The sequence below is a fragment of the Heterocephalus glaber genome, unplaced genomic scaffold (assembly GCF_053883595.1).
Source record: "Heterocephalus glaber isolate CG9 unplaced genomic scaffold, H.glaber_assembly_v1.0 deba00001673, whole genome shotgun sequence".
NCBI lineage: Eukaryota > Metazoa > Chordata > Mammalia > Rodentia > Bathyergidae > Heterocephalus > Heterocephalus glaber.
Window position 1 is genome coordinate 7,877,228 of NW_028258410.1, and position 24,476 is coordinate 7,901,703.

At 61.5% G+C, this 24,476-nt stretch overlaps 2 protein-coding genes across 6 annotated transcripts; one reads left to right on the plus strand and one right to left on the minus strand.

Moving 5' to 3' along the window:
* Positions 1-200: 200 nt before the first annotated feature.
* LOC101710151 (sodium/potassium transporting ATPase interacting 4) lies at positions 201-24,286 on the plus strand. Of its 5 annotated transcripts, none has more exons than XM_087197722.1 (7): positions 201-568; positions 7,757-7,885; positions 8,764-8,844; positions 11,331-11,479; positions 11,634-11,694; positions 13,966-23,512; positions 24,096-24,286. In XM_087197722.1, the coding sequence occupies exons 1-4, from the start codon at positions 286-288 to the stop codon at positions 11,360-11,362; spliced, it is 525 nt and encodes a 174-aa protein (XP_087053848.1). In that variant the 5' UTR covers positions 201-285; the 3' UTR covers positions 11,363-11,479; positions 11,634-11,694; positions 13,966-23,512; positions 24,096-24,286. The 5 variants fall into 5 exon arrangements, with proteins under 5 accessions (XP_087053848.1, XP_087053849.1, XP_087053847.1 ...); XM_087197723.1 differs by having other exon boundaries at positions 11,337-11,479; XM_087197725.1 differs by lacking the exon at positions 201-568 and adding an exon at positions 596-1,453.
* On the minus strand, positions 15,822-19,552 carry Birc7 (baculoviral IAP repeat containing 7). Its single transcript, XM_087197746.1, is given in 10 exon segments — positions 15,822-15,900; positions 15,902-16,223; positions 16,717-16,845; positions 17,494-17,512; positions 17,515-17,544; positions 17,622-17,703; positions 17,969-17,996; positions 17,999-18,067; positions 19,220-19,517; positions 19,520-19,552. Coding segments are annotated over 10 exon segments (1,089 nt in total).
* Positions 24,287-24,476: the final 190 nt, after the last annotated feature.

A 24,476-nucleotide genomic window follows, 5' to 3' on the forward strand; every position in this document is an offset into this window, starting at 1 on the left:
TCTGACGGCAGTGAAGTCTTAGCCTGACGAGAGCCCAGGCTCCCGGTCTCGGCCCACACGTGCCTCAGCCCCACCACCAGCCTCTGGGCGGCGCAGTCCTCCTGTGCACACAGTACCCGCCTCCCCAGTCCCAGCGCGCAGGTCCCGGTCCGATCAGACCTGGCTTTCCTTCGGCACCGACCTTCCCAGCAGGTGAGCCCTTACCCGGGGGTCGGGACCTCTCCACGCCCAGGTGTCTCTGAGACTTTCCCAGTGAAAACGCCCGCGGAGGGGGTGCGGGGCGGGATGAGGCGGGGTCCTCCTGGAGGCCCGGCAGACTCAGGTCCCGGGCCGGGGGTTGCCCGAGCCAGGGCCACCGCCACTGCGGACTCCGGACTCCATCGCCGCTTTAAGGGGCGAGCCCCCGAGGCTGCCGGGGCAGGAGGGGGCGAGAGGCACTGCGCAGCCGTCAGCGGGGCAACGGCTGCAGGCCGGGCTCTGGCCCACACTGGCAGCGGCGGCGCCCGCGGACACCACGGGCTCCTGCTCTGGCCGCTGCGCGCTCCTAGCGCTCTGCGCTCTGCAGCGGGTGAGCGCCAGGCCCGGCCGGCGGTTCCACGCCAGCCTCGGGAAGCTCGGGGGTAGACGGTTCGGAGCCCAGCTCCTGGGCAGACGCCGGCACCGCGTGGGGAGTGAGGAGCAGGCCCTGTGCGCGCCCCCGGCTGGGTGTGCGCGGGGCGCGGCGTCCTGAGCCTGGACGGGTACTGGGCCCTGTCCGGAACAAAAGCCACTCAGCAGGGGCGACCTCGGCGGCCTGTGGCAGCAAGTCCCGTGGGCGCGGCGCGGTCAGGCAGGGACTCTTGCGGGCCGTGTCCAGGCGTGTCCAAAGGCGCGTGTGGCCGAGTGCGAGAGGAGAGTCGGCGAAGGAGCACCGGGCGCAGAGAGGGTCGCAAAGTTCCGAGTCGGTGACAAACGAGGATGGGGCGCGCTCGGGAGGGGGAGGGCCCTGAGGGCCCTGCCCGTCCGTTCACCCTGGCCTGGAGAGAAGGTGGGAGAGTGGGAACCCCGCTGCCCGGGTCCGTGCTCACACTTTTATGCGTGGGGACAAGCAGGCCCCTGGGTGCAGAGCTCCGTCTGGGTGCTTGGGTGTCCCTCCGCCAACTTTCCAGGGCCCTAGAGTCAGGATCCCCCGGTCGCCCAGAATGAGTGCTCTGGGCCGCCCTGGAGCAGGGTGCTGAACAAAGGTTGGGCAGGCCTTCGCTTAGATGCTAATGAGCCCTGGATCTCCAGTCTTTAAAAGGAAATGCTGCTTTGTTGTCTTCTAGACTGGGCCACGGGCTCAGCTGGACCAGGTGCCTGTTCGCCCTTCCCCTTCCGAAGCTGGAGGACCAGCACAGGAAGAGCGGATGTTTCTAAGAAGTTTTCAAGAGAAACTTGGGCTCGCCTGGCTGTACAGTCTGGGGCAGCACAGGCAGTGAGTCACCCCCCCAGGAAGGAGGGGCTGCCTGGTGTCGGGATGTGGGGTCTGGCAGGCTGTGGAGCAGTCCTGTCTCTGTCTTTATGGGAGCGCTCCCTCGACAGGCCCCCGGGAAGGAAGGGCTCAGAGGCCTGGCTACAGACCTGGGAGAAGGACCTGCTGCTGGGGCGCGGAGTCTGCAGCCAGTCTAGGGGAGAGGAAGCGCAGCCGGCGGGGGGGTTGGCAACTGGTTTCTCTGCTGCATTTGGACTAAAGATACACTTGGGGGTGGATATGTGGGCTGGGGTACAGGCAGGAGAAACAGGTGTTCTGGTTATATGAGCTGGGGAAGGATGTGGCCTCGGGTGTGGAGGGGTCAGGTCAGGCCACAGTGCCCGTTTCATCTTCTGTGGACCGTGGGCAGACAGGGCTCCTGGACAGGCCCTTGGAAATTTGGTTGCCCCGAAAAGGGAAGGGCCATCTTGGCTTGAGGGCACAGGGCTTTGCTGGAGGACGGCAGCTACCAGGCTCACTCTCAGCCAGGCAAGTCCAGGGCCTGGGCAGAGCTGTGTCCCCTTGTTGCATGCCCAGGGCTAAACTGCAACGAGGAGCTGTCAAAGGCTTTTTGTTCTGGCCCGGCCGGCAGCTGGGGGCCATCCACTCATCCTTCCCCTGCCTCAGGGAGGAAGAGGCCTGCTGCCACCCACCACTCTGGCTGCTGCATGGGAGTGGGGGGCCCAGGGAAAGCTGGGGGGGGTGTGTCCTGAGGCACTCTCTTTTTTGAACAAGCGTGAGTTTTCTTGTTACCAAGTAACAGGGCAAAGGGCCCAAGCATCTCTCCCTGAAGAACACGGTGAACTTCACCTTTCTGGGCCATTCGGGCATGCTCAGGCTGTTCCCAGGGCTACCTGCCCACGAAGGGCTTTGGGGCTGGGTCCTGGCAGGGCTGCAGATCTCCATCACCTGTCTTCACAGTGAGAGACTCGGCCTCGTTAATGTGGCCGCAGCACCATGGAGTGATGGGAAGGACCCAGCTCCCACCCCCACTGCCAGGACACCCCCAGGCTGCTCCTCAGCCCAAGCCGTGCCGCCAGTCCTAGGTCCCAGCCCTCAGCCAGGGCCTCATCTGACAATGCCAGGGGAACCAGAGTCATCTTCCCGTCCTCTGTTCCTTCTGGTGGGGGACGGCCAGAGCACACACCCCCACACAGTGAGTAAAGGCTGCTGGGCAGGGAGAGGTGCTCTGGGACTCGGGGCTGGTCAGCTGACACGTGTGCAGGTCCCCTGAGCGCCCTGAGTGCCGTCTCCTCCCCCACCTACCCCAGATCTTTGCTCACACTCATCCCTCCACCTGGCACCCCACACCCCTACCCCCGGCACACCTGTGTCCTGGATTCTATCTGAGCCACACCCATCTGGGCCTGCAGAACCTCCCTGGGATTGCTGGGCTCTGACTTCTCAGCAGCACAGTGCTGCCCGTCCATGTGAGGCCACCGAGGGCTCCAGGCCGAGCCCTCCCTGCTCACTGTTGCTTTGCAGGCTCGAGCTCGAAGAGGCAGGGAGAGGCCGGGCCTCTGCTCTCAGATGCTGTTTTCTTTGCCCAAAATGTGTGTAATCGAAAAACTTCTATGTGCAGGCCTCCTCTGGCCACAGGGGGCCAGGTGGGGAAGAGGCCAGCTGAGCCCTGCCCTCAGGGAGGGTGGTCCTGATGTTTGAAGCTCATTCTGGGCCAGGAAGCAATGAGGCGTCTGCCCCCTGTCAGTGCCACTTGGGGTGATGTGAAACAAGCCAGCACTTAGGTCACTGTGACTCCCCAGGTGGGCGTGGGGGACACTTGCTGTCGCTGCTGTCGTGGGCCCACGGTAGAAGCCACTGGCTGTGTGCGATGGTGATGTTGCAGGTCCTAAGTGTCCTCCTAACAGCCCTGGGAATCTGCAGGCTCGGACCCCTTTGAAATGCTCCGTTTCTTTTGTTTCCTGTGGCAGTGACAGTCCGTGGCTGTCGAGGCCTCCTGGCCTCTGCGCTGTGGCTGCAATGTTCACTGCCTTCTGAGGCTTCCTCCCAGAAAGCCAGGGTCAGGGCATGCAGGGCAAGGGCCCTGGAGTCCCAGGCCGCTGCCTTGTCTGTGTGGCTGTCCTGAGGTGACCTCTCTGTCCCTCTGGCCTGGCCTTGAAACAGAACTCAGAACCTGGACACCCTACCAGCTCTGGGCCTTTTCCCGTGCCGTGGGTCAGGCCACTGAGAGCCTGCACTAGGACATCAGAGCTGTGGACTGTCACCTCCCAAGGGGTGCATGTTGGGAAGCTCCACCTCTGGTCACTGCTGCTCGGTGGTGTCCTCCTGGCACAGATGCTAGACAGCACATGGAAGGGCAGGCGCTGGCACACTGGCCTCGAGAGGAGCTCTGCAGGTGGACGTTAGTCACTCCACGAGTCCATCGTGCATGGGCTTGGCTTGTCCTTCACATCAGGAACATTTGGGCCCATCAAGGGCCCAGAGAACAGCCAGGAGGTGGGGCAGCGAGACCCCAGGCCAAGCAGGGATGACTGGCTGAGGTGCCCAGGTCAGTGAGGGAGGTGGGACCCTGCCTGACAGGAATGGTGTCCCTGGCTGGAGACCAGAGCTACCAGCCCAAGAGAGGGGTGACCCACAGCTGGAGTGAGGGCTGGGGCTGTCCTGGCAGGACAGGGAGCCAGAGCAGCTGGGCCTTCCCAGGGCAGTGGCTAGGGGTGGCGGCCATGAGGGGCTGAGAGGGATCAGCTTGGCTGAGATGTGGGTGGGCAGCATGGTAGGGGTGGACGTCGGGTGCAGGGCTGTCCCCAGGGGGTAAAGCCTTAGTGCTGCCTGCTCCGTGAGAGCTCATTGTACAAGGACTCTGGGTCAAGGCCAGGCTAGGCTAAGACTGTGCCCAGGGCGCAGTCTGCAAGGCCCATCACAGGGGACCCGGCTGCTTCCCAGGGAGGCCCCAGCTGCACTTCCCCTCAAGTGGCCAGGACCCAGGACCACATTCCAGGCAGTGACTCCCTTGCTCAGTTGGCCCCCACATTGGTGGTCTTGGGCCTGCTGAGCACCCACCCCACCCAGATCAAAGTCCCTGGTCCCAGAGCTGCCAGGGCCCTGTCTGGGGAGCCCAGGGTCCAGGTGGGGCTCTCATCCGAGCTGTTCTGGGTCCTACCCGTGAATGGACCGTGGCGGGTGAGTGGGAGGACTGAGGCCTCTCAGCAGCTGCAGGACTCCCAGACCCAGCTGAGCGCAGAACAGGCCTGAACCATCTCTGAAAGGCAATCCATGGCGCCCAGTCCCTGCTCAAGGCTCAGTGACCATCAGCCGGCTGGAGCGAGTGGCCAAGGCCTGCAGAGGTGCCCTTTGCCTCAGCCAGCACCTTTCCTCATGTGGGGTACTTAGGTTAGCATTAGTTGACCCCAGAGCTCCAGCGTCTTCTGGAGGAGCCGCTGGGGCTTCCTGGGGACCATTCTCCCCCTGGTCCTGTCATCCTGGGTGCTCTCTGGGATGAACAGACAGAGAGGCCTCTTGGAGCCACCCTACCTTTCCGTCCCGCCTGAGTCCCACTCCCCAGGGTGGCTTCTGCCCCCAAAGTGAGGTCATGACTTTGAGTGACTTGTGCTTGAAAGAGACTACTGGAGGGGAGTGACCACTTGCCCTCCGGACATGGCCCCCATCTACCGCCCCATCCCTCACACTACTGAGGCTTTGAGGAAGGGCGCAGCAGGCTTCACTGGGAGGCTGGGGCGCCGACTCCCTGTCCCTCAGAAGGCGGTCCCCTCTCCCCTCCCTGGGTGGGGCTCCGGGGCTCCATCCAGCAGTCAGCCTGCCCTGAGGCCACGTGGCTGAACCTTGGGTGCTGTAGGAGTGGAGGGCAGAGGGAGGACCCACTCCCCACTCCCTGCAGCTGCTCCACCAGCCGGGGTGCTTCTAGCATTCACTGAGCACCTGCTGTGTGTGGCCCACGGTCTCGATCACCCAGTTTCCCATCACTGCTGCCTCACAGCAGCCCAGAGTCAGGCCTGGTAAAAGCTTCCATGGGCGGGGGCAGAGCTGCTGGAGCACAGACCCACCCAAGATGTACTGGGCAGGGGCAGCAACGTGGGTGGAACAGGGACGAGGTCCTGCCAGGCCCGGGAAGGCACTGCCTCCCAGCTCTGCTTGGCTGGCACTGAACTAAGGAGCGAACACAGTGTTGGCCCTCGGGGGCTGCTCCCGCTGTGCTGTGCACCCCCAGGGTTTGTTCTGAACTGGGGAGGGCTAGCATGAGGGGTGCCTTCAGCCTTGGGAACCTGTGTGAGCAGAGGTTCTGCCCACTGACAGCCAGGACCAGAGGCAAGGATGGGGTGCGTGGGTTTGAGTACTTTGTGATGGGTGGGTGGGGCATCCGCTGAGTCCCCTGGAAGGTCCCTGGTGCTGACCCTGCCTTTCCACACAGCAGGCCCTCCAGCTGTCAGCCTGGGAAACCCAGGCCCTGTAGGACGCGCTTGGAATGGCTCCCTCCCGAGACTTCCTGCAAATAGCCGCCGTGCCCTTGGGCCATGGGCTATGGCCAGGGGAGTCCCCACGACAGCTGTTTCCTGGGGCTGGAGGACACAGCCCCAGAACTGTGGCCAGAAGCTGGGCAGGAAAGGACCAGTGTTCTGCTTAGGGTGGGTGTCTGTGGCCTGCTGACCCTGTGACTGGGCAGCTCCCTCTCCCATCAGTGCCACGAGGCCATGTGAGAGACGGAGGCCGCCCCTCACCTCTGCACTCCCCCTGTGCCAGCTACCCACCCAGCTTGGCCCAGTGCTGGGTCTCAGCCCATCCAGTGTGGGGGCCCTCAGGTTGTGCTGGGTTGGAGACCATCTCCTTAGCCTTCTTGGTGCTGGGTAGCACTGGACCTGGGGTCCCAGGACACCTGGAGAATGCTGCCCTTGGCCCTGCTGTCCCTCCAGGATGTGGCCAGCCCCTTCTAGCCCTTGCTGGACACACCTTTCTTGTCACAAATGTGGCAGCTCTGCCTCCCAGGAAGGTGGATCTGGCTGTGTTGTCTCTTGCTTCGTCTGCTCCAGCTCATGGTTGGGGAGTCTGGTGAAAGATGGATGAATGGATGAGTGAATGAGTGGACGGATGGATGGATGGATGGATGGGTGGATGGATGGGTGAATGAATGGGTGAGTGAGTGAATGGATGGATGGATGAATGAATGGATGAGTGAGTGGATGGATGGGTGGGTGGATGGATGGCTGGATGGATGAATGAATGGGTGAATGAGTGGATGGATGGATGGATGAATGAATGGGTGAATGAGTGAGTGGATGGATGGGTGGATGGATGGGTGGATGGGTGGATGGATGGATGAATGAATGGGCGAATGAGTGGATGGATGGATGAATGAATGGGTGAATGAGTGAGTGGATGGTTGGGTGGATGAATGGATGGATGGGTGGATGGATGGATGAATGAAGGGGCGAATGAGTGGATGGATGGATGGATGGTTGGTTAGATAGATGGATGCTTCAGAGTCCTGGCTTTGCTTAGTCAGTTTGTCTCCTCTGGGTACAAAACATTAGAGTCTTTGGGTTCCTTCATCCCCTCCCCTTGGTCCCTCTGTCTGCCTCCCTGGCAGGTGGTATATCCAGAGCCAAAGGTCTCCAGGTCTCCAAGTGTCCCCGAAGTGGAGGTTCAGCCAGCCTGCTGGTCTATGGAGCGCCTCACTTGCCGCTATCCCCAAGGCAGCTACAGAGCTGGCAAGTGGGAGAGGCCACTTGCCTGGAAACAGTGGGCCTAGCACCCTCTGCAGATTCAGGGTCTCATCTGCCACTAGAGTGCCTGAGTGGCATTTTTGGGCTGGTGCTTCCTGTTTATTTGCCCCTGCCACCTGCTAGTTAGAATGGGCGGGGTGCTCCAGGGAGAACATCCCTTGGTGACATTCAGGGCCTGACATACTTATTTGGAGTTTTTTTGTTGGTTTGGTTTAGTTTTTTTGTTTCTTTATCTTTGAGACAGGGTCTCACTATGGAGTCTGTGCTGGCCTTGAACATGTGGGGATCCTTCAGCCTCAGCCTTCTGAGTGATGAAGTTATAGGCTTATGCCTCTATGCCTGACTTTACTTGGAGATTTTTGTTGGAAGGGACAAGGAGTAAGTCCTCCAGGCCTGCTTCACGGTGACAATTAAGCAGGAGTTTGTGGCTCGCCTGGCACAGCTCTTCTAATAGAGCCATAGGGAGCAGTTAGGAGAGTCAAGTCCCAGCCTGCTCCTGGACTGAGGCCTGGTGGGTAGGTTTGGGGCCTCCCTCAGGGTCTGCCGGCCTTCACTCCCCTCCTGCTTCTAGGTCACCATCCTGGAAAGGGAGGCATTCGACTTCCTGGGCTACCAGTGACCCATCCTGGCCAACTTTGTCCATATCGTCGTGGTCATTCTGGGGCTCTTTGGCACCATCCAGCCGTGCTACATCGTGGTGGTGAGTCCATGTGAGTGGGTGGCCAGGACGGGTGTCCCACAACACGGTCAGTGCCCTCGAGCCCACCAGAACACATGTTGATCCAGACCCTGGGTCTGGACTTTCCCCAGCCCAGACGTCTAGAATTCTGACTTGGACGACATGGCACTTCCGAGGGCTGCTTCCAGGAGCAGCCTCATGCATCAGGGAGCCCAGGCACTTAACACTGTCATGTAGCTGGGGATGTGGGTGCTGTTGGGATCCCTACCTCCCAGCCTGGGATACTGCGGCACTGAGCACCTGCCCAGGGGCCGGAGGCAGCTGTGGTGCCAGCATAAGCAGCCTTGCACCTTGCTTGGCCTACCTCTGAGCAGAGGCTTGGCTGGGGTCGTCGGCACTCTGTTGGTGCAGACAGATGGTGGTTGGGGGCAGGTCCGCATCAGGCTTTCCTGAGAGGGCCTGGCGGTGCTGCTCAGCAGTGTGGGCCACACACCTCGCCCAAGCAGCACTGGACAAAAGGCTGTATGCTGAGGAAACGTCCCCTGGAGAGGCAGGCAGCTCTTTGGCAACCCTCTGTGTGCTCTGCAGTCGAGGCAGCCCGTTTGCGGCCGTTTGTCCACTGCAGGTGGACAGGGCACTCTGGGTAGGATGCAGGCCGGCTCCCTGCAGTGGGTCACACGTCCTGTGCCTCGGTGGGAGCAGAATTCCGCGCACTCTTGGGCGGCAGTGGAGGTCTGCCCAGGGTGGGCTTGAGGCAATCTCCTCTGAGCTGAGCATCCCGGGGCTGTCGGACTCGAGGAGCCCAGAGCCTGCTGTGGATCTTCTCCGAGGGGCCATGCAAAAGCAAGTCCCCAAACTGCTGGGCTTGACTCCTTCCCACTCCTCTCTCATCTCCATAGCACAGCGTGTGGGCAGCCGCCTGGGTCACCTGGAACGTCTGCATTATCTGCTTCTACCTGGAAGTGGGGGGCCTCTCCAGGGTGAGTCAAGACAGGAGGGGTCCGCAAACAGGCCTATGTGGGAACCCCTGACCACGTACCACGTAACCCTAAATGTGCGTGTGCGTTCGTGTGTCTCCCCTTGGGGGTGGGGCCTCTGTCAGTGCTCCGCTCTGTCCCCAGCACTGGGCCACCCTGGTCAATCGGTGGCTAGCAAAGCGGGACATCAGGGAAGTGACGTGTGGGTCAGTAAGGTGTCGTCAGGGTGCCGTGGGTGTCAGTGGGTGGGGCTCCAGCTGCAGAGCACAGCACGAAGGCTCCCTGGAAGAGGGACCCTGGAGCCCAGGCAGTTCAGGTGGGGAGAGGCCAGCCTGGCAGGGCTGGGCCGGGCCAGGGTGCAGGCAGAGTGGAGACCCCACCTCCATAACCACATGCGTCCTCTGCCTTGGCCTGTGCTAGGCCGCTTGGGCAAACCTCAGGGCCCACGAAGCCAGTGTTGGTAGCCAGCTGCCCCAGGCACTTTGCACGTGGCCCTGGGGTTGGGGTGGCATGGGGTTCCTGCTGCTCTCTGCTCTGACTGGTGCCAATACAGATGCCCAGCAGGACAGACCAGCCCTGGTTTATGGGGCCACACTGGAGCTGCAGAGGGGGACACTGAGGAGGCCAAACACACATAAAGGGCCAGCTCTGGCTGGAGGCAGAGTTGGGGCTGGATCACCGTGACAGCCAGTCCTGGTGTGAGGGCTGAGACTGGAGCCCGAGGGGTAGGGGGAGAACAGGCCACCCTTCCCCTCTTCCATGCAGGCTGTGGGTGGGCACTGGCTGCCTCCCCGTGCTGACCTGTCCTGGTCTCTTGTCCCCAGGACAGTGAGCTCCTGACCTTCAACCTCTCCCAGCACCGCTCCTGGTGGTAGGAGCACGGGCCAGGCTGTCTGCCTGAGGGGGTGTCCTCAGCTGGCCTCAGGGCCCTGCATGGCCAGGCGCTGCTGTCGGGTGCTGGCTGTGCCCTAGAGCCAGCCTCATGGAGGCCCTGCACAGTGGCCTGCAGATCCTGGTGGCAGTGAGTGGGCAGAGGGAGTGGGCATGTGGGGTGGGGGCCTCCTCCTGCCCCAGGAGCCTCTGCTGTGGGCCCAGGAACCAGCCTTTCTCTTGGCTGGGGTGAAAGCCTCCTCCTCCTCCCTACAGGTCAGGGAATTACAGGCTTCCCAGCTGGGCTCGCACCACAGGCCTTCACCCCCAGCCCCTCCCGATGGTGCTGTAGAAGAGAGGCAGGCCTGAGACAGCAGCCCTGGGCATCCTTGTGGAGACTCCTGTGTCCTGCTCCAGAGGCAGTGAGGGCAGGGGTGCAGCCTGGCCACCTCCAAGGAGGTGTCAGTGGGGCTAGGAAAGAGGTGGAGACCCCAGGCCGGCCAGTGTGGCAGTGGAGTGAGTCCTGCTGGCAGCGTCATCAGTTCCTAAAGAGGCCTGGTGACTGGGCCTGCTCTGATGGGTGCGGAGCTTCCTACTCCTGGAGGTGCAGGGGCTTGGGGACATCAGCCCAGAAGTTCTCATCTGCTTGGGGAGAAAGCAAGGCTGGATTCCTGGCGCTCAGTGGGACTGGCGCTGGCCCTGGTCTCCCTCTAACTGAGCTGCAGTCCTGAGGACAGTCTGGCCGTGGTCAGACCTGGGGGATGAAGCGAGCAACAGTGGTCCTCAGTGGTCTGGCCCAGTGTGACCTCAGTGGTCTGGCCCAGTGCTCCTGGTGCTGCAGTTGCTGTAGCCCCCAAGACTGCCAGCGAATCCCCAAGACCATGTGGAAGGGCCAGATCTGCACCCAGGAGTCCTGCTTCCTCCTGATGGCCCTCAACCACGCGGTCCCCAGTGTGGTCACCTTCTGCATTCTTGCCAGGCAGGCCCCTCCTCGGCTGTGGGGCCTCCAGGAGGACACCTCTGCCTTTCCAAGACCCCCATATCCTCTCCCCAGCCAGTGCCCCTTAAAACACCTCTTGTATCCTGAGTCAGTTGGGGCCGCAGTGAGACAAACCATGCCTGCAGGCCTCGGCACCCTCCTCAGGGCCTGATGGGCACCGTGAGTCACCAGCACCAGGGTCTGAGCTGGGCAGGGGCTGGCGTAGGGAAGTGGCCTGCATCTCCCTCCCTCCAGTTTCCTGCTGGGCTCCCCACAGCCCAACCCATCAGAAACTGCATCTGTGCACACTGCTAGCCAGGCTCCTGGGGCCAGGAGCAGGTCACAGGCTGTGAAAGGAGAGGCAGCCCTTGGGCCCATGGCCCTGGAGTGTGCAAGCCCGAGCTTCTGGGTCTGGCCTGGGCGCGGCCTTGCCTGCCCTGGGCTGTCTCAGAGCATCCACGTTCTGTGGGAAAGGCTGTCTGCTGCTCTCACGACAGCAGGGCCGAGGCAGCCTTTGAGGTTCCCGCTGGGGAGACCTGGTCAGCTGAGGTGGTGCCATGCAGCTTGTTGTCCTGTGTGACACCAGGTTCTGGTGCCCCCTGCTTTGCTTGTTAGCCTGACTGTGTCCCTCTCCTCCGAGGCCAAGTGGATCAACGGCCATGCTTGGAGTAGCCCCTCAAGCCGTTCCTGCCTGGCCTGTGTGTGTGCAGGGCACCCTGTCATCCTTACCGAGTGGGTCAGGGAGAGAAGCAGATGCTGCCCAAGGCTGGGAACCCAGGAGCCATGCAGGTCCGTCTGCTGTTCCATTTCACAGAGGAAGAAACAGGCCCAGGAGGAGCAGGGCCTTGGTGCTCAGGGACTAAGGGGGTGCCCCCCACATGCCTGCGGTGGCACTCCGCTGAGCATGCCCAGCACGCTCACCCCGCCTCTTGGTGTTCTCCAGCTCCTGGGCTTCGTCTGCAGCTGCTACGTGATCAGCGTGCTTTCAGAGCAAGAGGACAGCTGTAAGTGCAGCCACAGCCTCCTGCTGACACCGTTTGGGCCACAGCCAGGCCTTTGAGGGTGGGTGGGAGGAAGCAGCCAGGTGCAGCTCTAGGCTGTGTCCTGTAGGTCCTGAGACCTCCTTCCAGCAGTCTCCATGCCAGTGGGGGCCTCGCTCCCTGCCACACGCCTGAGCGGAGAGGGGACAGTCTGAGACCTCAGGAGAGAGGAAGGCTCTGCACTGTGGGCTCCAGAGCTCAGCCATCTCCGGTTCAAGGGCTGCTGTCCTCTGGGGCCAGGCCTGTCCTCAGGATGCTCAGTCTCCCCGAGAGGAAGGTCTAAGCCCTCAGTGGCACAAGCCACTTGTCCTGCTGGCTATAGATGTTCACATCAGGCCCTTAGTATGGGGAGGCCCACTGGGGTGCATCATTTTTCTTTTCCCTCCCCTTGTGAGCCCCTGTTAGCTTCCCATTTGCAACGTGATATGGTAATGCCTGCATCTCAGGAGGAACCTGCAGAGAAGAGTCGGGGGCCAGGGTCGCAGAGCCCAGGCCATGTCTGGGCACCCACAGGCCTGCAGCCCCTGTGGACAGAACCTTTGCCAGGGTCAGAATGGAAATCCAGAGTGTTCTATGCCTGGGATTAGGGTGGTTGACTCTGCCCAGCACCCTTCAGCCCCTGCGCTGCCTAGCCCAGCAGAGCACAGCTGGCCATCAGGGAGGAAGCAAAGCGAGCCTGCATGCTGATGGCGCTAAGCACATTTCAAGACAAGCTTTGACCTTGGGTTCAGAGTGCACTGACTTTGCTCAGTAAGTCCTTGCCACTGTCTATGGGGCAAGAGGCCTTCAGGGGCAGGCAGGCGACTGCATCTGTGGATGTGAGGTCAGGCTGTCTGGAGGAGCCTGGCAGGTGAGGTGCAGGCCCATCCTGGCTGTCCTCCCTGTCCCCCGCTGGAGGAAATCACATGACCAATGCCCACGGAGTCCTCCCAGGGTCTGAGGTCAGACCTGGGGCTGGTTTGGGCTGGTGCCTGCCCTCCCTCACCATGGAACTCCCTGTTGCCCAGGTGGGGGGTTTGCTATCAGGCTTGCTTTCTGTTCTGCCCTCTTTTCCATCGTTGGGGTTTTCTTTTATTTGGGTCTTGATTTCTTTCAGTTGATTTCATTGGTGGATTTGATCCATCTCCTCTGTACCATGTTAATGAAAAGCCATCCAACCTCTTGTGCAAGCAGCCACATTGTAAGTATGGCCCGCTGAGCCTGCTCTGCAGCTGGTCAACCGATGGGGCTCTCATAGCATGAGGCTTCTCTCCTTGAGTGGTCTTGTCAGGCATCTGTCTGTCTGTCTGCCCATCCATCCATCCATCTGCCATTCACCTGCCTCCCCTTTCTAAGATCAACCTCATGTCTGGCTGAGTTAGTTAGTAACCAGGACTGAGTTGGTGACCAGGACTAGTTACCAGGAAGCCCCAGGACTCAGTCCTTCCTAAGCTTGGCAGCAGCAGTGACACAGTCGCTGGGGTTGGGTCCCAGGTCCTGGTGTAGGGGGTGGTGAGTGACAGGCAGGTCGCTTCCTAGGTAGGAGTGTGACCGAGTGACTCTCCAGGGGCTTTGCCAGTGCAGGGAACATTGGTCCCACCTTTGGAGCACCAGACTTCTTTTCTAGAAGGTCTGCTTGTGGCTCTGCAGACCTCGGCCTCTGGGTGGGGTGGCAGGCTCCCAGCCCACTCTCTGATGTAGGCTTGGCCACACAGCTCTGTCAGAGAAGGTCTAGATTTTGGGGTCAGTAGAGGTGTCTGGTGGTTCTTCTGTCGGGAGTGTGGCCCTCTCCCAGCTGCCCAAGCCCTCTGTGGCATCCCCTGGCTGCCCTCTCGGCAGCCTCCAGCCTTCCTGTGAGTAAAGGCCTGCCACGGCCAAGGGTCAACAGAGGTAGCCGGAGTCCAGCTCCCAGGACAAACGAATGAGGAAGTAAAGACCTTGGAGGGAGAGGGGAGTGAGGGTAGCTGCAGCACTGGGCATGGGTGGAGGGGTGGGTGCCTGTCTGGACCTGGGTTTTCCTACAGCAGGGAGCCTGGGTGGCCCAAGCCTTTCACCCAGGCCCTGTTGAGATGTCTGTGGTTGGAGTCAGCAGAAATTCAGACCCTAGCCTGCCCGGGGGAAGCAGGAGCCCAGCTCCCCACCCTTGGCCTCCTTTTGCCAAAGACCAGGAAACCATTTGCATTTCAGGTTCTCCAGAGGAGGGGATGCAGCCCTTCCTTCTGGCTAGAGCCTCTCTGACTCTCGCTTTGCCTGCAGGCCTGCGTAAGTGAGATGGCATCTGACCCCACTCCTGGGACCTCCAACTTCAGCAACTGCCAGCGACGCCTTCCCTCAGCCCTGGGACACTGCTGCCTCCTGCCTGCCCTGCACTCTATAGGTGACCACCAGGGCCTGCTCATGTCATCTTGGGACCAGCCAGGCAGCAGGGCCAGGCCAGGGCTGGCTGCCCCTGGGAAAGAGCTTATGAGACAGAGAGAGAGAAGACACAAAACAAAATGAAGAAAACCACATTCCCAGTCTCCTTGGGCAGCGCTGGGATGTCAGCTCCATCCACAGCAGGTCTGAGCTGTTTTCTGAGGAGGAGGATGAGGAGCTTGCTCCTTGGTGTCATGCCCTGGGGTGGCTGGAGCCACAGGCCATAGCTCTGCTGCCAGGGGAGGGACAGCCCCACCAGGAAGTCCACATAAGCCACTCTGACCCTTCAAGGCCTTGATTGGACACTGCACTGCCTCGCCTTGAGCATTCACCCTGGCAAAACCCTGGCCCCACAGGAATCAAGTTTGATGAAGCCCCTGGTGCTCAACTAGGAGCCCCTACTCCCCCCAAGCTATGGGCCAAGCAAGGGGGCACTGGGGCGACCGCACAGTGTGAGGCTCTTATGACAGTGGGTGGCACTGTTCAGAAAGAGGGACCTTGGGCAAATAGTCCTGAAGGTATCCACGAGGAACTAAATGAAAAGGACGTGGCCCATGGCCCATCCTTCTCTGAGGTGTGGAGCTCAGTGGGTTGTTGGAAGGAGGGTCTCGGAAGGTGCCTGAGGGCAACCCAGCCTGTTCTACAAGTCTGGATTGCAGAAGCTACAGGACAGGGGAAGGGAGTGGAGGGAAGCAGGAAGCGAGGAAAGCTTTGGGAAGTGGCCTTGGTGGGCGGTGCTGCCCTGCTGCTGAGAAGCGGGGAGCCGAGGCGGGTGACATCTGGGTTCTGGAACACCCAGAGCTGAGCAGCATCCAGAGCATCTTTATTTATTTTCACAAGTACCCAAACAAGCCAGGCTGGGAGGCACGCACCTGTAACCCCAGGTGGAAGGATCACAGTTCCACCCCAGTCTGGGCAACTCAGTGACTTCGCAAGATCCTGTCTCCAAATTTTAAGTTTTTTCAAAAAGGATTGAGGGTGTAGCTCAGTGCAAAGGCCCTAGGTTCAACCCTCAGTAAAACACACACACACACACACACACACACACACACACACGCCCAAGCAGCTGCAGTAAAGCCTCTCCCCAGGCCTAGCAGGTCCTGGAATCAGGGCTGGGCAGTGGTGGATGACCACTCTGCTTCTTCAGCAGATACCTTGTGCGTCTGGGACAGGCTGAGGCCCCCAGGGTACCCAGCTGGGGGTCTGTCTGGCCAGCCACAGCACCTGGAGGGAGAGCAGAAGCCCCAGTGAATCCAGGCTCCCCTCAGGCTCCAGGGAGCTCCCTGAACTGTCACTTTGTTCCCTCAGGAAATCCTCAAGGGCACACTGCTTTTTGAGTACACCAAGAAGGCCATGGCTTCTGTCCCTCAACAAATACAGGGGTCTCCAGCCACTTCTGCAGTTACAGGCCGTTGTACCCCATCCGTGGATTCCCAGCAGGCCCTACTGAGCTCTGGGGTGCAGGTCTCGCTCTCTGTTCCCCTGCACACTTCCCCTTGGCCTGGCTGACCCCTGGACCTGGAGGCCCAGGTGGGCAGGAGGTGTCAGCCCCTGGTCACTGCTGGGGCCGAGCTGAGGCTTAGAGCTGGACCTCTGCATTGAGAGGAAGGGTAGGAACAGGAAGTTCTGTTCTGGTTGAGAACAGGAATCTGGACTGCTCAGGTCACATCCAGGCCTGCAGGAGGCGCTCACCTGGCCTAGTACAGGAAGGTGTGCACACAGCTGCGGTCAGGTGCCCTGCAGATGGGGCACAGCTGCAGGCTAGGGGCACACTGCGCAGACCAGGTGGCCGCAGGGCACGAAGACAACCGACCCGGAGCAGTCCAAGCACACCTTGCACCTCCTCTCCTCCTGCAGCCGCCGCAGCTGTTCCTGCGTGTCCCCAGCTCCTGGGGCTTGAGAACCCACCAGCATGCTCAGGGGCTGGGCTCGGCTGCCTCCTCGAGGGGGACAGGCGTGGCGGGCAGGAGACTGGGATCCACAGCCCCCACAGGGGCCCTGTGTCCTCCCTCCTGAGGTGCCCGAGCTGTGGGAGGGTGGACCCACCCCAGTCCCCGCCCCAGGGGGACCTTGGCAGCACCTGGCTCCCTGCTGTCTTCAGGCTGAGTCTTTTTTTTTTTTTTTCGTACCAGGGATCGAACTCGGGTCCTTGTGCTTGCGCAGCAGGCAGCGAAACCACTGAGCTAAATCCTTGGCCCAAGGCTGTCTCTCTCCTGGGTGCGAGTGGCTCAGGACTCTCGTGGACAGGAGCTGTGGGGAGTTAGGAACAGACTCAAGGCCTCACTCCTGGGGAAGAAAGCAAGCCCCGGCCCACAGACCGATCTGGCAGCTGGCACGATCCAGTTCTGACCAGGAGAGCAGAATGACATGACTTTGGAGGGCTCTTGCTCCCTCCATGCGTGAGAAGCCTGAGGCTGGAGGCTTTCTGGAATGGTCACCAAGGAGCCTGTCCCTCTGGTTGGGTTGCTGTGCCCATCCAGCCCCTTAGGCAGCAGCCACAGATGCCGTGTGCTGGGGAGGAGATGATGGGCTGTGCCCAGAGGGCTGGGCCAGGAGAGGGACAGTGGGCAGTGTCCTGAGGGGTAGAAGCACCTCTGGCCCTTGCCACCCGGTCCCTGTCTTCTTGCTGAAGCAAGTCAGCCACTAGCTGTGATAGGGACGTGCTGGTGTGGACATCAGGGCACTGATTCCACGCTGACCACTCCTGGCTGCCCCCGGCATCTGTAAGGCAGAAAGCAGCAGAGAGCAGGGCCTTCCCCTGCGCCCTGTTGGCACCTGCCTGGAGGTCCATCTGGCGAGGCCCAGCGCAGGGTCCGGTCCTCTTAGACAGGGGCTGCATGCCCAGAACCTCTGCCCAGAGGGGCTACCTCCATGCGAGAACCTGAAATTAATCACATGGTCACTACAGACAGGCCCTCCAGGCTCTTCACCCAAGCATCCCACAGGCCTGTGCAATCCCAAGAGGGTTGTGGCTCTTCGTTCACAGCTCAGGACCAAAGCACAGGGAGAAAGTCACTCGCCCACAGCCACAGTGTTGGCGAGGAGAAGAGGAGGACCCCTGGGGTCCCCCGGAGCCCCTCAGAGCCCCTGCCCCGCAAGGCCCTGGGCAAGTCTAAAAGCTGCATTTTCCACATAACCCGCTCTCGATGGCCGTCCATCCAGCTTCCAGAGGCCGAGACACAGCTGCCCCATGAGACCAGCCAGGTGCACACCCGGTGCCCGGGGTGCCCTGCTCAGAGGAAAAGAGGGGGTGCTGTGGCCTCACCTGTGGCCTGGACACCCATGGGCATGGGCATGGTCCCCACGCCCCCAGCTGTCCAGCTGCAGGTACCCAAGCAAACAGCGTGGGCTGTGCATCAGGTCTCTCACCTGAGGGCGCAGCAGGGGCTGGACCGAGTCTTCCGGTTCTTCCCAGTGGCCCTATTAGGAGACATGGTCCTTGGGTAAGAAGCTGTGTGGGGTCACTGTCCACCAGAGCCCCAGGAGAGACGGCTCACCCAGGAGCTGAGCAGAGGGTGACAGGCTTCTTGGACACGGTGGACGAAGCTCCTTCCTTTGGACCGCAGCAGGAATTGGCACCTGAAGAAGTAAGTTCAAGCCCAAGGTTATGGCTGAGCCCCTCCGGGGCTGAGCCTGCGAAGGTGGGGCTCCTGTCTGCGGGTGCTCGCCACAAAGGCTGTTTTGAGGCAGGCTCTGAGCATCATGGGAGACGTGGGGAAGAATTTCCCCTCAGCCCTTCCAGAGAGGGGTCCGGTGTGGACAGCGGGAACGCCTGCTGCCCTCTGACGGATGGTCCCTGAGGCCTTTCCCAGCCCCAGCCCTGCCTTCAGACCCCAACGGTTACCTGGGGAACCACCTGGTATGCTCGGTCCGGGATCGTCCCCATGCTCCCAGCTCTGCAGGGCCCCATAGCAGAAGAGGCACCTCACCCTGTCCTGCTGACCTGTGTGCGGCACAGACGCCAGGCCATCAACCCTGGGGGGCCTGCAAGACGGCAGGAGCTGGGGTGGGCTGGGGCCTGGCCGCTGTGGGGGTCTCTCCTGCCTGGCGTGGGCTGGGGCCTGGCGTGTGACTGACAGCACCTCGTTTGTTTCAGTGGGGAATGGGGACAAGGTCTGGGACTCGTGCCCGGAGGGCAGAAGAATGCTCACAAAAGGGTTGAGCTAGCCTTGGAGCTGTTCACAAAGCAAGCAGTCTGAGGGGCCCTGGGAGTCTGGGACCTTGGGGTCCCCCGGTGACTTCAGGGTCTCCAGGATGGATTTCTGGTGATGGGAGGGAAGGGAGTGTTTCCTAAATGCCATCCTGGCCCCAGGCTTGGATTTTGGGGCTCACTCTCTTGTCTCCCCCGTGGTGTCCCAGTCCCTCACTGTGGCCCCCACCTCATCCAGAGCAAAGGTCACAGCCCCACAGCAAACACCTCAGGGCCCACAGACCCCACGTCTCCCCCACCTACACCCACTGGCCTGAGGGGCCCTTGCTGAGTTGGCTCCCGACTGTCCCAGCCCCTGACCCTCCCACCCAGCGTCCAGCCTGGCCTCTCAGCAGACAGTACCCACACATGGATCCCCGCACAGGGACCCCCTGGGTGCTGCTACCATGCCCCAAAGCTGGGAAGGGGCCGGGCCAGCACCTCCATTCCAGTCTGACCATTCTGCCACCCAGTGTGGGCAGGCAGCAGCCCAGCCCATGACTAGACGGGCTCTGGAGGGACTTGGTTCAGTCAGACCCAAGTCCCAGCCCAGTGAGAGCTGGGGAAACTGCCCACAAGATCTGGATTTTGTCCCCCAACCCTCTGCTGCCACGGGACATGGTCCCTACAGGCCCACCCGAGCCATGTACAGCTGCCAAGCCCGAAGACCCCATTTGCTGGACACCCCTGGAGCCCTGGAGCCCTGGAGCGCACCCCACCATGCACACATGGACTCTCCTCACAGTGACCCCTGCAGGGCAGGCACCAGGGCGTGGCCAGGGAGGGACTGTGGCCCCTCTTTGTTAGGTCAGACCCCCTGTATGGGATGGGCAGGGTCCTGGGGCTGGAAGAGACTGGCATGGCACCTGGCCCTCAACAGCAAGGACTCTCCCACCCAGGACTCACCTGTGTGGAAGAAGCCAGCAGCGGCCAGTAGCTCAAGCTGAACCCCGGCAGTCAGGGGCCAGTTGCAGAAGGAGGCCAGCAGCAGCTCCTCAGAGCCCATGCCAGGGAGAGAGGGCCTTGCAAGTGAGGTGGCTCCTGTCTCCTCCTCTGCAGCCTCCTCTGTCAGGGGGTGCAGCTGGCCCAGGGTCTGCCCGTCCACACAGTCCTGGTGCAGGACACGGCAGCACAGACAGGGGTGCCCACGCGGCTCCTGCACAGGCTCATGGCTGGCTGCCCCGTGGCCCGGCTCTGGGCCACACAGCACAAGCACTTGGTCCTGCCCTCAGGCCCCATGAGTGAACCCCAGGCCAGGCCAGGCCTGCTGCAGCAATTACAGCCAGCCCTGGAATGTGCCAAGTGTGCCCGGCTGGCCTGCCTTGTGGGACCTGACCCTGGGCCCTCCCCGGAAACAACAGTGGCCTCTGCCCCAAACTGCTGTCCTGCCACAGAGGCCTGGCGAGGGAGTGCCCAGGGGCCCAGCCTTTTCTGGAAGGGACCAGCATGACAGCTGGATCATGTGCACTCGGCAGCAGGTGTCACGGGGCCCCCTGTGGGAGCCATAGCAAGAGCAGCAGTGGGCCGCAGATCCCCTCCTTCCCACAGGGCAGCTGGCAAAGGGGGGCAAAAGGGAAGGACATGGAACATGGGGACACCCCAGGACAGGCCCCGGGGGCTGGCACAGGCCCCAGGACAGGACAGGAAGCAGCGGCACTGTTGCTGGTGAGCTCGGGCTGGACAACTACATCTGGAAGCAGAGCACAGGCCCTCAGTAAGGCTGGAGAACTTCGACATGAGCCCACAGGAGGCAGGGAACATCTTCCAGGGCTGACTTTGGCCACAGGGTGCCTGGTTCTGGGTGGAGAATACAGGTGGAGAGATGGGGTGCCTGTGTGCCCCCCGAACCCTGGAGCACATGCATCCCTGTGTCCAGCCCAGAGCCCCGAGCCCAGCGGGACGGGCATAGGGGTCTCGGAGCTCCTCTCATCTTCTGGCCATGAAGATCTGAGAGGATGGGGCCTGGGCCTTTCACATGATTCCAGGGAAAGCGCCAGACCTCGGCTGCCCCTCCTTCAGCCTCCCCGAGGGGTGGAGGACAGCTGCGACCCCTCTGCCTGGGTTGGGCTGTGGAGCGAAGATGGATGCTGACTCAGCGCGAGGTTTCCATTGGAACTGGAGCCCTAGGGGTCCACCGCAACACAGGAGATGCGGGAGGAGCTGCAACCCTAACCAGCGGGGCCTGCACACAGCACTGTCCTGATGTCCCAGAGTGTGCAGACCAGCCCCCTTCCCTGCTGGGCCTTGTGGGTGGGTGCAGAGGGTGGCACCTAGCTGAGGGAGTGGGGCAGTCTCTGGTCCCTGGGCCCTTTCTCTCTGGCTCTGTTGCTTTCTGTTTCCTGACTGCCCCGAGATGAGCAGCTTTCCTCCACCATACCTCCACACAAAGGCGCCAGCTTGTCATCCACTGAAACCCCTGAAACTGAGCCAAATGAACCTCTCCTCCTCCAGGTGAGTTTCTCAGGTGTTTAGTCACAGGGACAAAGAGTGAAGTAATACAGCCACGTTAGCACCCACCCTGAGACTAGACCTCAGCCTGGCGGGCTTCCCTCTGCCCCAGTCCACCTCACTCGTGGGGGCCAGAACTCAGGCTCGGTGTCACCAGCCGACTCCCACGAAGGCAAAGTACCCAGAGGCCCGGACTTTGCTCTGTATCTGGGGGCCCTTGCGGGGCAGGGAGGTGCCTGTCTCCTGTCTACTTGGGGCTGGGAGAGGAGTCACAGTTCCCATGGCTTGAGAAAACTCCACACTCAAACTGTTTTTCTAATTTCAAAACAGAAGGAAACTTCCTGGGGCCCCGCAGTGGGAGCTGAGCCTTGAGCTGACCCACAGTGGAGCCATGAGGGCCGGTCCTCTCGGGGCTCCCACACCCCCACACCCAGAGGTGCCCCTCCAAGACAGCAAGGGCCCCATACAGAGGAGGGAGAGGCCAGGCAGATGCTGCAGCCTCCGCCAGCTGTGGCCGAGCTTGAAATTCCTGAAACTGGAATGTCCTCCTGGTGCTCTTACGGTTAAACAGCAGGGAGCCCCAAATACCTGTTACACGTGCAGTCCAGAATAAAGAGAATGAAAGTGACTGCTGGGACGGGCTCTGTGGGGAGCCCCAGCGCGTTCCTGTTCCTGGGTTCAGCATGGCCTTGGGCTTTGCGGGAGAGCAGCGGGTGTGGCCAGCAGGGCCTCTGCAGCAGCTCTGAATCTACACTGACTTCAGAGTGGATGGCAGAAGCCTCAGCCCCTGCCCCGGACAATGCTGCAGCTTCTGCCTGCTGTGTCTTTTCAGCCCCTGCTCATCTGTTGTGCTCTCTGCCTATTGTCTCATCCCGTGTTGCACCTCGGTTTCTAAATGGGGAAGCGTCATGGGAACCCAGGAGGCTCCCTGTGACCACTTGTCCTGCGAGACCTGACCATCCAGGCTCCTCCTCGAGGAGCAGATGCCCGAGGAATGGGGGGTGGGGCCAGGCTGCCCAGATCACAGGGCTTTGCTGCTGCAGCCAGGGGAGTTCCTGCTCTCACGGGGCGGGGTGGAGGGTGTGGTGAGAGCCAGCTGGGTGGGTGACAGCGCCCCATGCTGAGGCCCCATGGTGATGAGGGCCAGCCCACTGAGGTAGGGGAAGACTCCCTTCTCCTGGGCACATCCTCCTGGCAGCTCCACTGCCCGAGAGCCACACACCATACCAGCAACTTCATGCACCGAAGCTGCATGTGGTGTCATTTGAATGGGCTCTGGTTCTACTTGAAGGTGGCCGGGGCCAAGTCCCCTGGCAGTGGGCAGACCAGTCAGACATTCTGCTGTGCTTCGTTGGGGTCTCAGGAGGGAACACCAGAGAAAGAAAGACATCTTCAAGGCTGATGCCTGAGCCATCACCTTAGAGTCTCTTCCTCTTCTATTTTCTCCCAGCAATGATCTGAGTCATTAGCACTGTAGTATAAACTGGTCTCAGCTTTCCCAGAGGGGTGTACTGGCAAGGCTGAGAGTAATCTGGAATAAGAGATGGGCTGAACCAGCGCCTGAGGAGGTCCAAGTGCTTCAGGGCTAAGGGGATGACAGATTTTCTTTCAGATAGATGCTATTTTGCTTTAGGGGACCCCGGAAGGGCTCTGACTCAAATTGTGCCAATCCCGGCTCTGCGTGCACAGCACAAGGCTCTCATGGGGGTCTCACAATCACCCTCTGAGCTAACACAGAACTCAGCACTACTTCAGAGTGAGGAAACTGAGGCCCGGGAGGCAGGCTGGGCTTGCTGCAAGCTGGGAAGTCACCAGGGGGTGGAGCACAGCGGGGCTGCATAGGCCCCAGGCCCAGCCAGGCTCCCAGGGTCTGGGTCCTCACCTGCGAAGCCTGGCAGTGCCTCCCTGCTGGCACTGCAGGGAGCTCAGGGCCCCTACCCGTCTGTGGGTAGAGCCTCCCAGAGCTCCAACCTTCTTGCCAGGACCCACACAGGGGTGAGTGGGGGTCTGTAAAAGAGGCAGTGGGGTCCCCGCCTCTCCTGGGTGGGGCCTGCATGCCTGTGGGAGGAGCCAAGCCACTCCCTTCTCTTCTGTTTGGGGTCTGAGAGCTGACAGACAGGAACACCCTGACCTGGGTCCACAAGCACTGCAGGGCTCTGGGCAGGCGTGAGTTCCCAGGAAGGGGCTTGGGCTCTGAGGCTGGTGAGACCACGGTGTAGGGTGAGGCACGGCAAGGGGCAGGCAGGAGCAGAGCACCCCAGCGGCCTGCCAGCCACGCCCGGCTGGGACCCCCACAGACCCTCCGTGGCAGTCTCCGCGGCGCTGCCTGGCTGCCTGTGCTGGGCTCCCTGCTGACGCCTGCAGTGACTGACTGGGTGCCTGAAGAGCCACAGAAGAGCGCGGGCCGGAGGGTGGCATGGTCCTACCGGAGGGAGGGGCGAGCCCTCATCAAGAGCATTTCGGAGAACAGGCCACGTTGCTGGGAACACCTGAGCTCCCCACGGCGACCCTCAAACAGCCTGGGGTGCGAGCGTAGGAGGGGCCCCGGATGCTGAGTGTGCTCCTGAGGGCTGTCCCCCGGGGCGTCCTGTCGCAGGGGACGCACTGGGCACCCTGCTCCTGGAGGGCGGGAGAGAGCCGCTGACAGAGCCGCAAGAGGCCAGCAGGGGGCGCACGGGACAGGCAGGAGCAAGGCAGTGCGGCCCCACCCGGGCTCCCCACCGGCGGGTCTGCACCGGGCTAGGCCAGGAGGTAAGTCTGGCTGTGGGACACAGTTGGGCTGCTTTTCCTCGAGTGCAGCTGTCTGGCCCACACCTCCGGGCGTCTGCAGTGGCTGCTGCCCCATGTGGGTACGTTGCGTCAGCTGTATTTCTGGGCGCGAGTGGCCTGGCTGGGTTCTTCAAGCTTGTGCAGCGCTGGGGAGCCTGACTCCTTCCAGCTCCTACCCTGAGCCCCGGGGCCCAGGAAGCTGACAGAGGCCGCCTGGAGCCAGCGATAGATCAAGGGCTTCTACCAGGGCTTTCGGGCAGCGGAGCAGCAGTCTTCTATTCCCAAATGTTCACTGACCACCCTGCTGTGAGCTTGTGGCCCAGAGTCCAGCCTAGGATGCAGCCGATTGTTAGGGTCAGCCTCGGGAAGGGCTGGATCCTGGGGCTCCTGGGCCACAGGGAGGTCCAGGGAGGGAGGTGGAAGCACTAGGCTTCGAGGGACAAACCTGACACTGCTGTCCCCACCCCACAGAGGTAGAATTGCAGAGTTGCAGGGTGTGTGCAGCGCAGGGGCTCTCGAGCCGCACTGACCACCAGGCTCACCTGGAATCCTTTGGCACCTACAGGTCCCCAAATCTGTCCCAGGAGACTTGAGATCCTCTGGCCTGGGGGACAGATGTGCTCCGTGTGCTGCAGGGATGCCGAGGACCAACCTTGAGTGGCATTGCCTGGGGGCCAACCGAGCTGGGCTATCTGAGACACCTCTGTGAGCCATTTGTGGGCATTTGAATTTTATTAAAACTAAAACTGAGGGCCGGGGATTTAGCTCAGTGGTTCTGTGCCTGCCTCGAAAGCACAAGGTACTAAGTTCGATCCCCGGTACCGGAAAAAACCAAAACAAAAACTAAAGTTGAAAATGCAGTCCCCCAGTGTCAAGTGTGCAGCAGCTGTGCAGACTAGTAGCTGCGTAGCTCAGGAGTGACGGCAGGCCCAGGAGGTGACTGCCC